This window comes from Tarenaya hassleriana, unplaced genomic scaffold, assembly GCF_000463585.1.
Source record: "Tarenaya hassleriana unplaced genomic scaffold, ASM46358v1 Cleome31, whole genome shotgun sequence".
NCBI lineage: Eukaryota > Viridiplantae > Streptophyta > Magnoliopsida > Brassicales > Cleomaceae > Tarenaya > Tarenaya hassleriana.
Window position 1 is genome coordinate 650,345 of NW_010966274.1, and position 16,446 is coordinate 666,790.

Here is a 16,446-nt window from a genome sequence, read left to right on the forward strand (position 1 = left end):
GTATCCCTCTTGTTTTTTTTTTGGTCTTTTATTATATATATATACATATATTAATATATATATATATATAAAGAGTTTGACCATATAGTTGTCCTACTTTGACTACCCTCTTCTTTTTTTTTCTGAAAATTTTACGATTACCAATCCCGCCTAATTTTCTCTTTCTTTCTGCCCGTTTTGCCATTCTATTACCAATGTGGGTACATGTTTGTGTTCTTGATTTGGGTTTTGTTCAGGGGTGGGCGTTTCGATTCGCTTCTTCGAAACCGGACCGAACCGAACCGAACCGAAAAATGGTATTAATCCCGATCCGAAACCGTTCTCAATTCCCGAACGGTATTATTTTTAGATAACCGAATTTTTTCAGAACCGAACCGAACTTTAAAAAACCCGAAAAACCGAATATTTTTTTTTTTAAAATCTATCTTTTTTTTAAATAAAATCCGGAATCGAACCGAACCGATACCGAAACCAACCGAAACGAACACAATATAAAAACCGATTGGTATCTATTTTTGTAAAACCGAAAAAACCGAACCGATCCATTCCTATCCCGAACCGAACCGTTTTCCGAAACGCCCACCCCTAGTTTTATTAGGCTGTTTTTTTGTTTTAGGAATTTTCTTTTCTATTCAGCTTCTGTTTTTGGATTTGGTTTCGTATCGACATTTTTATTTTTTTTCAAATTCGATCTTGATCTTGGTAATAATAATATTTATTTTTTAAAACAATTTGAATCCAGATTTCTCGAATTTATTTTTTCATCAGCTTCAATATTGCTTGACCCACAAATGTCCTAAACCCTATATGTGTATCACCGATTTAGACTTTCTACCATTTTTATCCAAATAAACGGCACGCAGTTCTACGCGTCAAAGCTTAGAACGACACGCAGTTTGTTTCCTCGAGTCCAACCACAGGAAGAGTGGACTCATCTTGATGGGCCGAACCAGCCCATTCCCACTCAAGGCGCAAATCATAGGAGGCGACTTAAAAGTAAAGTAAAGGTGCCGAAAAAAAAATCGGAATATTTCGATTTGCATCCAAAAGTGTCGAGCAATCTTATTTTAAGATTTACGAGTATCTAAAATAACGTTCAGGTATTCGCAGAAGAATCTGTATCCATTTAAGAAAAATAATAATAATAATATTTATATATAAATTTTAAAAAAAATAAAGATATATTTACAAGTATAGATGAATTAGTAAATTATAGTGAGTAGGAGATAAAGAGATGATAAAAGTTAAATAATAATAAATTTAATTTTTTTGAGGTAATATTGGGAAATACGAAATTATTTAATCTAAAAGAATTATATTTTATAAAAATATTATATAGATATAGATTATAATTATTTAGAACAAAACTAGCCGTATATATATGCATATATCCATTTTTAAAAATTCTATTATCCGGATTTAAATTTGGATTCGAGCGTATTCATAAATTCGGATTCGGATTTGAATAATTGCGAATATCCAAAAATCAGATATCCATGTGACGAGTACCCGCGGATGCCTGATTTTCGGGTGTTTATGTCCAGCCCACTTATAAGTGTATATTCTTACAAGTGTATTTTAACTCGAAACCCCAAGTTCATCTGAAAAATATCAAGTTCTGACTTGAATTTGTAGGCACGAAAAAAATTCAGATTTTTGGATCGGATTCAAATAGGTCAAATAGGATTTCGAAACGCTTTGAAGCCAGATTTATTAAAAAAAAATAATAATATGAAAAAAATCTTCATACAAAAGTAAAGGCTAGACGGGCCGACCCCAAGTTCTATAGGACCAAGCTTCGGGCTTGATTCTATAGTCCTGAAAAATTCGGGCCAGTCCGAACCCCAAAGCCAAAATCCTTGGATGAATTGCGAGCTCGAGTCAGACGGACCGTTTGACACCCTACCGTATATATATATATATAGTATTTGTATAATGTATGTGCGTGTATAGCATTTGAATGGCGGATACCACATATAACAACATAACACAACATATATGGCCCATTCCACTTGATGTTTTCATACCAAACCAACACATTGATCTAAGTTCTGAATCCTTAACTCGGGGTTTTACCACAACTAAACAGAATCAAACCAAGCCAGAAACGCCTGCCCAACCCTTTCCATCAAATCCACAACATGAAAATAATTTGGACCACACTGACACACATTCACATACCTTTGAAGATCGAGTCTGGGATTTCGGCTAAATCTTGAATCTAACGCATGTCGGATCAAGCCTCATGGCAAAAATGATCTGCAAGATGAAAAAGATCCATTACTTGATCAGTTAGAGGAAACCCGACAAACCAAAAATCGACGACAACACTAGATGACTTATAGAATTTCTCGAATTGTTTTCAGATTCTACAACTCCATATCTCGAGCTCAATTTACGCATCCTAAGCATAAATTGTAATGTTCATAACGATAGTGAGTACCTAGATTCTGTTCAACAATACCTTCACTGCATCATAACTTTACCTAAACGTATCCGGTCAAAAGGTAGAAATCCACATCAAAACATCAAAAGGGCAAGAGGATTTACTCACGAGAATGTTAAAGGCGAGTCCTTTTGGTCTCATTGATTATCACCCACTTCATCTTCCTTGAGACTGCCACAAACATTACACTCAAGAATCATCGATGGGGCCGAGGGAAGTGGAGCAAGAGTGCCCCCGCAATTCTCCCGACTGCACATATATCTCACGAAGAAGTATGCGTGAGGAAAATCCGATTCATCCCCACCATTCATAGAAGCTTCTTCATTCTTTTTGTCTGAACCCTCCATTTCTTGTTCTTCATCTTCTTCGTCGTTCTCCTCGTCCATGGCCTCGTCTTCTTCTTCATCGTTATCAGACCAAGTAGCTTCCACTTTGCACCGGTCACAGTCACAGGTGAAACCGTAATCCTCGAGCAATCTTTTCTGCCTGCTCGGGTAGTTTAGATTCACTGGGAAGTAGCTCAAGCATACTTCTCTTCCCTCGGGAACATCATGGATCATCCTAATGATGATATCAGTATTCCCATCAGAATCGGAGTCTACATAATCAAACCTACAAGCATTTGGAAGACAATCATGGTTGAAGAACGACGCCTTCGGGTAAATCCCGTAGGCGCGCACTGATCTCTTCTCCTCCGACGGCGAGAAGGGCTCCATCAATCCGAACGCGTTGGTCTTGTCCTTCGCCAAGAGAGCCACCGTCTGCTCCGGCGAGATGGGTACCGACAATGACGGACACACGGAGGATAGGAGCGAGTGAAGGAATCCGGCGGCGGAAGAATCCGCCGGAGAAGAAGGGTCTCCAACTCCCCCGCCTTGGAGAGAGAGTAATACCTGGAAATCGGAAGGAGACACGGCGGCGAGATTGTAGGCGGCGAGGAGGAACCGAGCTTGTACTTGGCGTTCCGGTGGTTGATCATAGAACGCGGCGGAGGAGTAGCTGTGGAGACGGCGGAGGGATTCACAGAGCCAAGGGGTGTGGGAGGAGAAGCATTTAGGGTTGCAGAAGAAGACGAGAGAACAACCACTGCATTTCTGAGCAGACGAAGCTAGAGATTGGAAACAATGGCCGCAGTACGATGGAGAAGCGGATGAGAGGAAGGGGAAAGCGGAGTACAGGAGGAGAGGGGACTCTCTCAAAACGACTTCGCCTGGTCGTAGAGGCCGCGCCGCCACCAGAGCTCTTCCTCTTCCGGCGATCTCCGCCGGTCTTAGCGCCGTAGCTTCGAAGTCGCTCATCTTTCCGGCGAGATTAGGGTTTTCACATGTCTGCGTCATTTTAAAACCCGACGCCGTTAGGATTTTACGCTATTTGTCTCTTTTGCCCCAAATGTTTAGCTTTATTATATTTTTACCCCAAAAAATAATCATTTGTCATTTTAGGTGAATTATATCTTTAGCTATATATAGTTTTATTAATTATTATATTTGTTATGTTTATTTAAGATTATAAGAATTTCGATTTGTATAATTTGAAATTACAAATTGTATAATTGTATAATTTTGAATGATTTCGTTATAAAATTTGTATAGAAATTGTATAAATTTTGATGATTTATTAAAAACATTTAATTTATAATCAATTTTATAGTTTTAAGTACGAATTCAAATATCTCGAGTTAAAGGGTTTAACAACGAGTTCACGAGTTACGAATATTCAGATCTCGTGCTTAGATTTTTCGTACAGGAAGAAAAAATAAAACTTTTAAAAAATACAAAAAATTTTGTCCCCTTTTTCCCTCAGAGGCCCCTCTATTGTTAAAAATATGCATTATAGACCCATACATTTCAATTTTAAATTTTAGGACGGCAGATTCCAGAAAATTTTGTAGCCCATCAAGCAAAGAACTTGTTAAGGTTCTGATGCTCGAACCACTTCTTAGAGAAACCCCAACAGCTTTATTGAACACCCAAACCATACACTTTAGATAGCTTTGATTAGAGAGAGGCTCCTACTCTCTTCCCCACCCAGTTCTCCACCAGAAAATCCCTTCCCCTTTCTCCCTCCTCCTCCTTTCTTTATACAATCCCCTCCCTAACAGAATCCTCTAACTACTACCAACCCTAAGGAAACAACTAACAAAACAGCCAAACAAATGTCAACACCTATATGCTATCTACACACACAAACAACCACCACACTAGCTGCATACCTTTGCCCCTAATCCTTCTGTAGTACTTATCAATACTCCCCCCTTCAGCTTTAGCTTGTCCTCAAGCTAAAATCCTTGATCTCTTTTGGTTGCACCACCAGCTTCATCTTCGGACTCCACCCCTTCTCTCACTTCAAATACCACATCTCTTCTCTCTTTATCAGCCCCAGTCTTCCTCTTCTGTTGTGCTGACTGCAACCTCTGTTTTAACTCCTCCAACATTTGTGTTCCCGGTGAATTTGCACCAAATTTCATCATCTCATGGGAATCCACTTTCTGCAGAATTTTCATACCAAACTCTCTTATAATTTTTCCACTTTGATCAAAATATAACTGTTCTCCAACCCACACAGCATCATCCAACCTTTCTCTCTCACTATCCTTACTTTTGTGTGTTATGATGACTACACCTCACCACGTGGCTCTCCTTACCATCTTCCACCCACACCCATCAGGTACAGGTTTTTTCTTATCCATGAATTCTCCATAATCAGCACTTTTGTCTAAATCCCTGTCAACTCGTGTATACAGTCCCTTTTCCCCAAACTCTAAAACTGACCCGGACCATGAATTCACGCCAACATTATCATTCCTATCTATTATTTCAGCCAATTGATGCTTCTCGCTGTCCGCACCTCCTCCGATTGCAAAAAATGTTTCAATTCGAATATTCCAAGCACTAATCTCATTCTCTTCAAACCTCGCTTTCTCCGTCTTTGTTTGGCAGAAAGCTTTACAGTAAGTGATGAGAAAGTCACGGCTAACCGCCGGTGATAAATCCTGCTCGATGTTAGAGTAAAACTGATTCAGAACCTCGAGGTCATCGCCGAAAATCTGAACCTTGCGTTCGGAGTCGGTGACAACGATGTGGTTACAGAGAGGGCTGTAGAAGTCTTCCCTAGTCTTCGTTCGATGCGGAACGCCGACATGGACCAATCGAGAATTTCGCTCCAACTCTTCCAATTTCAACAAATCTGGAAGTCTGTTCGAGCTTTCTCTACGCAAAGCATCATCTTTCAATCGTTGTGTCTGTATCTTCAGTTGCTTTTCCACCTCAACTCGCATCGAAGCCAAGCGTAATCCTTCCAATTCCTTACTGCCTCCTAATTCAAAATAACTCTCAGCACGTGTAATCCAACCAACAACATTGTTACCTTCAAAGACTGGCATTTCAACCTTTCGCAAGTGCGATTCCTTCGATCTGACGACTCGGTTCGAAAGCACTTTGTTTGATAGTCCCCTATCCCATGAATCTGTAAACCCAGCCGTTGTCTGCACCTTTGGGACTTTGTCACGATCAATCGGCAATTCTCCAATCGGTATGTTCTGGTCATGATTAGCCTCTATGCGATCGACGGATGCGATCGGCATCACCTTGAGGTGCGAACTGTTGTTTCCGATGAATCGCTCCTGTTGCTGCACATCGCCTTCCTCTTTCGGCTGCAGAATCACCTCTCGAACCTCTGGACGAATCTTCGGTTCGTGATCGCAATCGGCTTTCGGCTCTGGATCGCGATTGAATTGCGATCTGTCAGCTCCTGTTGCCGGCGGCGAAATCGAATCTGGAGAAGAATCCTGGCGATCGCAATCAGCTTCCAACAACCGACACAGCTTCGACAGCATCTGCTCCATCGCCTCAAATCGCGAGCATTGTTTCACCAGGTAATCCATTTTCGAACACTACTTCTGTAAATCTGCCATTGTTTCTTCGATTTTCTCGCATCTGTCATGGACCGTATCCTCCAATTGTTCCCAGCGTTGCGTGTTGCTCTTCGTCATGGCTTAGACTTGCTCTGATACCAATTTGTTAAGGTTCTGATGCTCGAACCACTCCTTAGAGAAACTCCAGCAGCTTTATTGAACACCCAAACCATACACTTCGGATATCTTTGATTAGAGAGAGGCTCCTACTCTCTTCCCCACCCAGTTCTCCACCAGAAAATCCCTTCCCCTTTCCCCCTCCTCCTCCTTTCTTTATACAATCCCCTCCCTAACAGAATCCTCTAACTACTACCAACCCTAAGGAAACAACTAACAAAACAGCCAAATAAATGTCAACACCTATATGCTATCTACACACACAAACAACCACCACACTAGCTGCATACCTTTGCCCCTAATCCTTCTGTAGTACTTATCAATACTCCCCCCTTCAGCATGGAACAACGCGAGGTGAGCATGGAATACCAACGTTGGCTTATTAAACTCCTAGGGTATGATTTTCAGATTGTGTACAGGCCAGGGGTGGAGAATAAAGCAGCTGATGGCCTTTCCAGAATACCGCAGAATGCAAGTCTGGAAGCAATAGCAATGGTTTTAGCTATGACCATGCCGAAAAGTATTCAATTGGAGGAGTTAGATAAGGAGATTTTGCAGGACAAGGAATTGAAAGAGATAATGGATCAACTAAAAGGGGGACAAGAGAAGGTGGGCAAATATCACTTAATACAAGGCAGATTGAGGTATAAGGACAGAGTTGTGGTTTCTCAACATTCAAGCTTCATTGCTACAATTTTGACAGAATTCCATGACAGTGTAGTGGGAGGCCATTCAGTGGTGTTGAAGACAATGAAAAGAATACAGGAAGTGTTTCACTGGATTGGAATGAAGGCTGACATCAGGAAATATGTTTCAGAATGTGTAGTTTGTCAGAGTCAGAAGTATTCGACTCTAGCTCCTGCAGGATTGTTACAACCCTTACCTATTCCAAATAGAATCTGGGAAGATGTGTCAATGGATTTCATTGAAGGACTTCCAAAATCTGCAGGCTTTAATGTCGTGTTGGTTGTGGTTGATAGACTGAGTAAATATGCGCATTTTATAGCTTTAAAGCATCCTTTTTCAGCTATGGTGGTGGCGAAAGCATTTGTGCAGGAAGTAGTGAGACTGCATGGTTTTCCAAAGACCATCGTATCAGATAGAGATAAGATTTTTCTGAGTCATTTTTGGTCAGAAATTTTCAGAATGGCAGGAACAAAGTTGAAGTACAGTACTGCGTATCACCCGCAAACTGATGGACAGACAGAGGTGTTAAACAGGTGTTTAGAGACATATTTGAGGTGTTATGCAAGTGCACATCCAAGGAAATGGGTACAGTTTTTGAGTTGGGCTGAGTTTTGGTATAATACGGCATTCCATACAGCATTGCAAGCTACTCCGTTTCAAGTTGTATATGGCAGAGAAGCACCAACATTATTGAAGTATGAAGAAGGTTCAACTACAAATTTTGAGTTGGAAAGGGAAAGAGACAATATGTTAGAAGAGATTAAGCAGAGGTTACAGTCAGCACAACAGAAGATGAAGACCAGGGCTGATAAAGAGAGGAGAGATGTCATAATGGAGGTGGGAGAGTGGGTATATTTGAAGATTCGTCCTTATAGACAGAAGTCACTGGCAGCAAGGAGTAATCAGAAGCTAGCAGCCAGATTTTACGGGTCGTTTCAAGTAGAGGCAAGGGTAGGAAAGGTAGCCTATAGACTGAAGTTACCAAAAGACTGTCATATTCATCCAGTCTTTCATGTATCACAGCTAAAGAAGGCAGCAGGAAGCAATCTGCAACCAAATCAGATTCCGATCCAGTTGTCCGAAGAGTTGGAGTTGGTAGTACAGCCGAACGAGATCAAGGACTTCAGATATTCTAAAGAAGGATTACTAGAAGTTTTGGTGGAATGGCAGGATGTACCTGAACATGAAACGACATGGGAGATAGCTGAGGATTTGAACAAGCAGTTTCCAACATTCCAGCTTGAGGACAAGCTGAAACAAAAAGGGGAAGGTATTGATAGATACTACAGGGTGTATGTTAGAGGCAGGAGAGGATAGAAGAAGGTGCAAGGAGCAGAAGGGGACAAGGTTGAAGAGGCAAAAGCAGAAGGGAACAAGGCTGAAGAAGCAGAAGCAGAAGGAAGCAATTAAGTCAACAGGAGGGCTCTACAAGCAAAGGTACGCACCTATTGGTTGTTGTGTGTTTGTTAGTTAGTATAGTTGTGTGACAGCTGTATAGTTGTTTGTAGTTCGTTATATTGGTTAGTAGTTAGAGTTTCTGTTAGGAGGGGATTGTATAAATAGAAGTAGAATTGAGGGAGAAGGGTTAGCGAGATTCTGCAGAAAACTTGTAAAGGAAGAGAGTGGGGACCTCTCTCAAATCAAAGTCATCCAGATTGTACCTTGTTTTGGTGATCAATAAAGCTGGCCAGTTCTTCTTGAGGAGGATCCAGCCACTTGAACCTTAACAGATAGGCAAATTGAGTACAAATACAAAACTCGAAGATATGGGATTCGTCTCTAGCAGCAGAGTCTCTGCAATCGTTGGATCTTCCGCCGTAATACGACATCGTTTACCGATTGTGGGCGCGTTTTGTATGCTAAGCTTGGGTTTCTTGAATCTTTCCCTGTCTTCTTCGCCTTTCTCCAAGACGGGTAGTGGTCAATCTCTCTCCTTTAGCCCTCTCTCAAGGTCGACTGCACGAAAGTTTCGATCTTTCCTGCTTTTGATTGTAAATATTTTTCTGGGTTTTTGATCTTAGAAGTGGGAAAAGTTGCAGGTCGAAGTTCAGAATGGAAGAGAGAAGCAAGACTGTTCCCGCCATTGTTGTCTATGTCACTGTCCCTAACAGAGAAGCAGGTGTTTTCACTTGTGGTTCATACTCTTAATTGCTTGTTTTGCTTCGGTTGAGCAGTCGAATGTTGACATTTTTTGTTGTTTATTGATCGCCCATTGACCTAATTGGATCATAGGTTTGTTGTCAGTTCATGTGTTTTGATGAAAGACATGAACGAATCTCACTGTTCTGAAGGTCAGAAAATGGGGTAATGCTTAGGGAGAATGTTACAGATTATGGAGAGAAACCAAGACAGGAGTTTGTCATTGTTTATGAGATTTTTGCGTAGATGGGTTTTATCTTTTATACAATGTATAGTTTCTTACCAATTTAACTGTGATGTCCCGGGTACCGAAGAAGGCGGGGAGTGATCATCAGTGTGAAAGGGTACACGGCAAAGGAGTGACTTCTAGTAGGGTTCTAGGTAGGAGTAACATGGGGACGAATCGAATACACCGGAATGAGAGAGATTCGAAGGTTGTATAGATACGAGACTACACAATCAACGATAACTTAAAAGAATTAATTGAATTACTCATACCAACAAAATAAATCTATCTTTTCGATTGTTTATCCCGTGAGAATTCTGAAGTTAAGCGTGCTCGTACTAGAATAGTCTTAAGGTGGGTGGCCTCATGGGAAGTATTTCTCAAAAAAATATGCGACTGATGACAAAACACGCCGAAAAGTATTGCATTGGTCGGTGGAAACAGTTTCAACATCCATAACGTCGCGGGATGTTACGTTAACTGGATCTATATGAGCTTACCCTTCTTCTCCTCAGAGCCAAATGATTAATTATGCTACTTGCCATATTGAATATGAATTGGTAGAGTATGAGAGACTTGATGATGGATACTGAATTCAAAGTTTGTGGTCGGTTTACTTTTACCTTATTGACAGGGAAGAAATTGGCTAACAGCTTAGTTCAAGAGAAGCTCGCAGCTTGTGTGAACATTGTTCCGGGTACTTACTCACCTTCTCGGGTTTTAATCTCGCCTTTTTTCTCCCGGAGAAACCTTTCACTATGCAAAGGAAACAGCTTTAACAGTTCATGCTCTCGGGTTTCCTTCTGTTTGATGATTTCCGTAGAAAATCCTTCTCTGTGTGTTGAATTGAATCGGCTGGACACTGTAATAAGTGATATCATGAAGATAAATTGTTGAAGCTTATTCTAATAAACCCATGTTTCATGGTTTTCAATCTGTGGCTAAACTCTGGTCATGCATGTTTTGTTGGATGCAGGTATTGAATCAGTGTATCAATGGGAAGGAAATGTAACAAACTTCTCTGATCTATAACCAGAACATGACATAAAACTTCGAAAGAATCCATTAACCTTACACTTTTGAGGGCCTGATTCCTCCTTCAAGCATTGCGATCACGATAATATTTACTGCTCCCGGTGTCTGTCAATACAAGCATTGTTAATCTCGAATCTTAAATCGAGATTTTGCATACTCAAAATCCCATTTCTTTCTTTTTTGATTTCAGATCCAGAGTGATGCAGAGGAGCTGCTGATCATCAAAACAAGGCAATCCCTTTTGGATGCTCTGAAAGAACACGTCAAAGCAAATCATGAATATGAGTAAGTGTGATTCATTTCAAAACCATTTAAAGGATTTTACGAAATGTGTATACTCTTTAATGGATTTCTTCCCACTTGTTTCTTGTAGTGTTCCTGAAGTAATAGCATTGCCTATTACTGGTGGGAGTCCTCAGTATCTGGAATGGCTGAAGAACAGCACAAGGGACTGAAGATGTCATATGTCAAACACTTTCCATGTTCTGTCTGTAACCAAGCTTCCATGAAACTGGATAATAATAACACATGAAACCTTAAAACAATGCCCAATTCTCATTTCAATAGGGTAAATATACAGAATATACAAGAATGTATCCCTATGATGTCTATCCTAATGCACAGAAGGACCTTATTCACTACAAACACATGAACTTGTATGGTAGAACAAAGGCGTTTCTAACACAATCAATCAATACAATGCACCAGATTAGAGAGCTGCAATCCGAATGACCTCATGGATTCTGCGGCAGAAAGGCTCCTTGAAGGTTCTTCACCGCGCTTTCGTAGTTCACAAATCCCATAAACCAGAATTCGTGGTTGTCGATGGAAATGATTTGGATGTATTTCTCAGACGGGTTTACTCTGCTTGTTGATGGGTTCACTGCCTTGAGCTGGTTGACTGGTTCAGTGGAAGTATCACCTGTTCATGTGAGAGCAATCAAATCATTGGACCGTATATATAGCCATGGATGGAGAATGTGCATATTATAAAAATAAGCTAAAGAGCTAAAATTATCTGGCTCATGGCCACGATTTACTGGTCTAGCTATACATATTTTCCCTTTTGCCCTTCACCGTTTCTTAAGAGATATAGCTCGACTCGACCCTTTTGGGAAACCAATACTTTGGTATTACGCTCTCCCTGGACCTCGACTCTGGATAGAAGTATGCCACTTCCTGGCAATTGCTATGAGAGCGTAAAACTACTACTTTTATGCATTGCAGCGTATGATGCTATCTGTTTTGTGACAAGTTCAAGGGCAACAGGTGTTCTTGTAAAAGTTTTAAACTTTTCAAAAGACTTGTCTAAAAAAAGAATGATTATTGTGGGTATACAAATGATGGATTGATTGGAGTAGCATAAAACGAAAAGACGTACCTTGTAATAGCTGCATTGAGTCTGGTCACCGACTTCGTAGGAGAGAGGATTGTCACTGCAAAACGCGAGCTTGTGAGTTGACAGATAGAGAACGCCCATTACAGGACCAGCAGATGTAGACAAGTAGCAGGCATATGTCTTGAGAAGCTGCTCATCATCAGAACACTCGAACGTTTGCTTGAAGACCTTTTCGTAGCCGCCTTCTGCAAGTATTTTTGTCCCCTGAGCAATTCTTGAGACAGCAGTATCTGCCACACTCGGACCTGTTTTCACTGGTAAAGTGCACCGTATCAACAAACTAGCTAGACTAATTCCCCGAACGGAGAATCTGGTGAGCAATACTGAATTCGTGAGACTAATTCCCCATCAGATGCAAGAAACAGCCACAATTCCAAGACTAGAATACATTCAGAAGAAAGAAACAGCAAGAATACCGTATGTGCACAATCTCCCAAAAATACAAGACAAACAACTGTGCAAGTAGCAGAAGCCAAGTCAAAATCTCCCCAAAAAAACAGCCTTTCCAAGGCAAGATTTGAAAACCCAAGACAGAAACAATGAAATACCCGATGCACAAAAACGATGGCAGTTTTGCCAAGAACATCACATACTCAGCATTTTGTGAGTTTTCGGGAGAGACCCATCGGATCATCACTTGCTCAGTTTCGAGTTTCCACATTCCTTTCACGGAAGTCCAATAACTCGATACTAGGAGGGTTTTCGGGATCTCGTCCTTAAGGTGAAAACAAAGAACATGATGAACTTAGTTGACTCAAATCATAATTCTATCTGCAGTTTGGATACAAATACCATTGAAAGCTGCCCGAGAAAACCACAGCTTTAATGTTTGTTTTTCTTTTTCCTTTTTCTTCCACTTCTATTGATGAAAGAGGACCAAAAGCAAATTTCCATGGAAAGCTCCATGAAAGTTTAAGGGACAGAGAGAAATTGTATTTGATGATCCATTTAACCATCATAGCAAAGTTCACTAAGCAGTTGTGGCGCGTAAGAGAGACCCTAATCAGATTTCAGTACGAAATCATCAATTTGCAATCATCTGAATCGAATCCAATAGACCGCAGAAAACAAGAACATCGAAAACTTCAGCATGAGAATGGACCAGAAACGGCTTACAGTGCTGCCACATGTTTCCGGCGAGATCCTCCGCCTTCTTCGTCGCCTCCGCCGCCATTTTCCCCCACCTCCCCAACACATCCTTCACCGAATCCATCTTATCTGCCCCCCAAATCCAACCACGAAATCATCAATCGAACAGAAAATTTTCACCCGAATGACTCGAAACCACCCAGTGAAACGATCGAACTCATTCTTGGGCACAGGAGCAGGAGAAACGTAAGGGTTGGACTCCGACGGCAAGGTGGTAGCAGCAACACCGGAGATCGGAGCACGCGGCGGAGGAGCGACGTCGTTCGGGTCCAAAGTAGGGTACGGAGCGTAGTCGGACGAGTGAGAAGGAGAAGGAGAAGGCTTTGACTCCGACAAAGCCGGGTTCGAGACCTTGCTGCCATGGCTCTCATGCTCGCTCATGACTGATCCCTCTCGACCACGATGGATTCGAAGCTTCTTCAGAATCGATTGGTTTCTCGTTTTGGATATAAAAAGATCACGTTTTGATCTTCGTGTAAAACATTTCTTTGTTCAAACCGGGTTTCGGTTTGCAAATTTTCCCATTTTGGTCAAGATAAAACCAAACCGGATTCCGGTTTGGCATAATCGTGTTTACAAAATTACGCGTCGCGCGTGTTTCCAAAAAGATTTTTTTCTCTTCACTCCGAACTGACAGGAAGGTGACTTCACACACCCCTTCAGTAGAGAATCTTGCATATGCGTAGGGTTTAACCAAAATCCTTGTTCATTTCTTTTTTCCAGAAGACAAATGCCAAGATTCAACTGGGTAAGTTCTCCTTGATCAATTTTCTATCGTTTCTCAATCAAAAGTTGCTTCCTTGTTCTCTTAAAAAAAAGAAGCTGTTTGTTTCCTGAGAAAGATCAATTTCACGTTTTCCGTAGATTCTGCGGCATTTACGGGCGGGAAGAATCGCTGAATCCGCATTCGAACAGCGACCAGGTATTAGTTGTTCATCTCCTAGATAATCTTGGGTTCGCTGTCTTTTCGTTGGCTATGATCACTTTCTGCTTGCTTCGTGTTCGACGAAATTACACCTGGAAATTAGTGTCCGTACAAATCGCACACTTGTCGGGCTTAGTCTATTGATGTCTGTGTTTTTCTGTATTCTTTAAGCTTCACTGGTTTGCAATTACATTACTTGGAAATCTTCTGAATTTGCAGGGTTTGGAAAGCATATTTGGAAGCGTTACTTCCACGCAACAGGACTTCTGCTGCTTTCTCTTTGCTTGTTTGAGATTGAATCATGAAACCCATATTTCCTTATCAATGTGTTAACACGCCTTTTGGATTTTAGTTTAATGTTTTTCTCAGGAAGATTATGCTTTGCTGCCCCTGATTACTATGAAATTCTCAGTGTTACCCGGAATGCTACCCGGGATGAGATCAAGAAGTCATTTCATGAAGTGAGTACCCTTTTGCCAATTTTGAATGATTTCTTTTTTCGATATGTGAAACACTAGGTTTTTGTGAAGTGTGAACTGCTAGTTATGAGACGCTGCCTCTTCTGTCTCGTTGTTTACTTCTGCTATTTATCCCTTTGGATTGTATCTGAACATGTATAGCACTAAAACCTTTGATGAATCTTAAAGAAAAGAATTTTGTGACTGTTTCAATAGGCCATTTTGGGGGGCAAAATCGAGGTTCCTACACTTTCAGGCAAGATATCTGTCTTTCTTTTTTTGGTGTATTTCTTGAGAAATTTTTTGTTTGAATTTGAAATCTTAAGCCTCACAGAAGTAATGGAGGTGGGTAATTGTCATTGTCCCAGATACCAAAGAGACAATGACAATTTTTTTTGGGGCCAACTGCTTGTTCTTAGAGGCAAAGGTACATCTGAATATGCTCAATCTTTGTATATCTTACTAGAATTTCTAACGACGTGAATTCCTTCAGGACTGTGATAGACCCTTCAAGGTATTCATGAAGGACAAAAACAGAAGTAGGTTTGTGCAAGAAGAGGGATATAGGAGCAGCTGATGAAATAAATGAGCGTCAGCACGCTACACTGAAGGAGTTTGCAAAGGAAGAAATTGAGAGTGAAGCAAGCGTCTCTACCGAAAGAAGCTTGTGAGGACTTTTATCGGTCGAGTACGTTATATTTGCATAATCTGGGAAATCTTTGATTGTGAAATCAAATGCATTTGCTGTATGATCCGATTCAAAGGCTGTAACACTATTTGATTATAACAAGAGGATATATAAACTAGTGAATTTGCTAGGTCTCAACAATGGGAGGAGGAGAGTGGGGAAAGTGATACGTAGATTGGCCTTTTAGGGATCAAAAATTAGGAAAGAGGTCTAAGGAGATTGAGGTGGGTTGGGTTTCATCCAAAACCGACAGTTTTCAAGGTTTCTCTTTAACGTTTTTGTCGAACTCAATGCTATATTTTTCGGATCGTGACATGAGCAGTATGCTTTACGAGAAGCTATCTACTGGTTGAACTTATGGCACCGAGTTCTCGAGAGATTGACAGGTCCTAGTCTCATGCTTGATTTTTATATACTGCTGTTGGTGCTGGTGATATTGAACAAGATCATGGGGTGATGAAACCGTTGCAGATGAAGCAACTTGGAGTCGGAAGAAGACAGCCCCCGTGTTCCATTCACCCAAAAGGATGATTTATACATGCGTAAGATTATTTCATCTGTTGCTGATCAAACAGCACGGCTGTATTGCTCAGTTATTTTACTCGTTCGACCTTGAATTCTTGCATAAACTCGAATAAGAGACCTTAATGATCCAGATATTTTGGTTTGAACATGCAATGATAAATTTCTTTTCTTCAAAGAACTGTGTTTTTGGTGCTCGTGCTGTTAAACTTATGCTCTGTTTTGTAGTAAAAGCCTTGCAGGAAACTGAGACTGGAACTGAAGAAAGCAATGCATAAATGAAATCTATGTAATTGCACTAACTAAACTATGGAGCCAGTTCCTTGTTTTGTTGAACTGAGTCAGGTGACTATGGTTCTGGAAGCCGAGGAGGCGCCTCTATCTCCTCGCTTTGCTTAGCTGCCTTCTCGGATTTCACCTCACCGTAGAAGTAAGAGACAAATCCCCAGAGGGAGAGGACGAGAGAAACGGCTTTCTCGGGCGGAAACTTTTCGTGAAAGATAATGACTGCTAAGACCTCTGTGATGGGAAGCAGGACCGAGATCATAATGCCCGAGACGAGAGAAGATGCAGAGAAGATGAGTCCAATGGCGCCCAGAAAGAATCCTTGCCAGATTATAGCGGAGAATATGACCACGAGGTAGAACATTGACGTTCCGAGCTTGAAGTTATCTGCTTCTACAGGTAGTGCCTGCGAAAACAAAGGTAAGAAAACATGTTAATAATCACCAATCTCTTTCCC

At 41.0% G+C, this 16,446-nt stretch overlaps 4 protein-coding genes across 5 annotated transcripts in view; 1 reads left to right on the plus strand and 3 right to left on the minus strand.

The window, feature by feature from the left end:
• Positions 1-1,977: 1,977 nt before the first annotated feature.
• Positions 1,978-3,773, minus strand: LOC104820538 (histone-lysine N-methyltransferase ASHR2). Its single transcript, XM_010551012.1, has 2 exons — positions 2,555-3,773; positions 1,978-2,259 (listed from the first exon to the last, which is right to left on the minus strand). The coding sequence occupies exon 1, from the start codon at positions 3,742-3,744 to the stop codon at positions 2,584-2,586; it is 1,161 nt and encodes a 386-aa protein (XP_010549314.1). The 5' UTR covers positions 3,745-3,773; the 3' UTR covers positions 1,978-2,259; positions 2,555-2,583.
• A 5,156-nt stretch (positions 3,774-8,929) lies between these two features.
• LOC104820685 (protein CutA, chloroplastic-like) lies at positions 8,930-11,018 on the plus strand. Its single transcript, XM_019203330.1, has 6 exons — positions 8,930-9,129; positions 9,185-9,282; positions 10,163-10,225; positions 10,505-10,536; positions 10,754-10,848; positions 10,937-11,018. Exons 1-6 carry the CDS (start codon positions 8,930-8,932, stop codon positions 11,016-11,018), a joined length of 570 nt encoding a protein of 189 aa, XP_019058875.1.
• On the minus strand, positions 10,988-13,562 carry LOC104820539 (GEM-like protein 1). 2 transcript variants are annotated; one of them, XR_002024488.1, is made up of 4 exons: positions 13,079-13,562; positions 11,945-12,216; positions 11,297-11,485; positions 10,988-11,074 (listed from the first exon to the last, which is right to left on the minus strand). XR_002024488.1 is itself a non-coding variant. In XM_010551013.2 (3 exons), the coding sequence occupies exons 1-3, from the start codon at positions 13,173-13,175 to the stop codon at positions 11,444-11,446; spliced, it is 411 nt and encodes a 136-aa protein (XP_010549315.1). In that variant the 5' UTR covers positions 13,176-13,562; the 3' UTR covers positions 11,093-11,443. The 2 variants fall into 2 exon arrangements, 1 of the variants encoding a protein (XP_010549315.1); XM_010551013.2 differs by lacking the exon at positions 10,988-11,074 and having other exon boundaries at positions 11,093-11,485.
• Positions 13,563-16,028: 2,466 nt separating this feature from the next.
• The window catches only part of LOC104820541 (purine permease 3), a 1,615-nt gene continuing 1,197 nt past the window's right edge, over positions 16,029-16,446 (minus strand). The window contains exon 3 of the mRNA XM_010551014.2: positions 16,029-16,395. Within this exon, the coding sequence (XP_010549316.1) occupies positions 16,054-16,395 (342 nt within the window). The 3' untranslated portion in view covers positions 16,029-16,053. The remainder of the gene's footprint in view (positions 16,396-16,446) is intronic.

Bases quoted from the DNA above. Each gene is read 5' to 3' on its own strand.
- LOC104820685 (XM_019203330.1), top strand. From the start codon at position 8,930: ATGGGATTCGTCTCTAGCAGCAGAGTCTCTGCAATCGTTGGATCTTCC. The intron at 10,537-10,753 runs GTAACAAACTTC...TTTTGATTTCAG, and splicing joins TGTATCAATGGGAAGGAAAT to ATCCAGAGTGATGCAGAGGA. The intron at 10,849-10,936 runs GTAAGTGTGATT...TGTTTCTTGTAG, and splicing joins AAAGCAAATCATGAATATGA to TGTTCCTGAAGTAATAGCAT.
- LOC104820539 (XM_010551013.2), bottom strand. From the start codon at position 13,175: ATGGATTCGGTGAAGGATGTGTTGGGGAGGTGGGGGAAAATGGCGGCG. The intron at 12,217-13,078 runs GTAAGCCGTTTC...GCACTTTACCAG, and splicing joins CGGAAACATGTGGCAGCACT to TGAAAACAGGTCCGAGTGTG. The intron at 11,486-11,944 runs GTACGTCTTTTC...TCACATGAACAG, and splicing joins CTCAATGCAGCTATTACAAG to GTGATACTTCCACTGAACCA.
- LOC104820538 (XM_010551012.1), bottom strand. From the start codon at position 3,744: ATGAGCGACTTCGAAGCTACGGCGCTAAGACCGGCGGAGATCGCCGGA.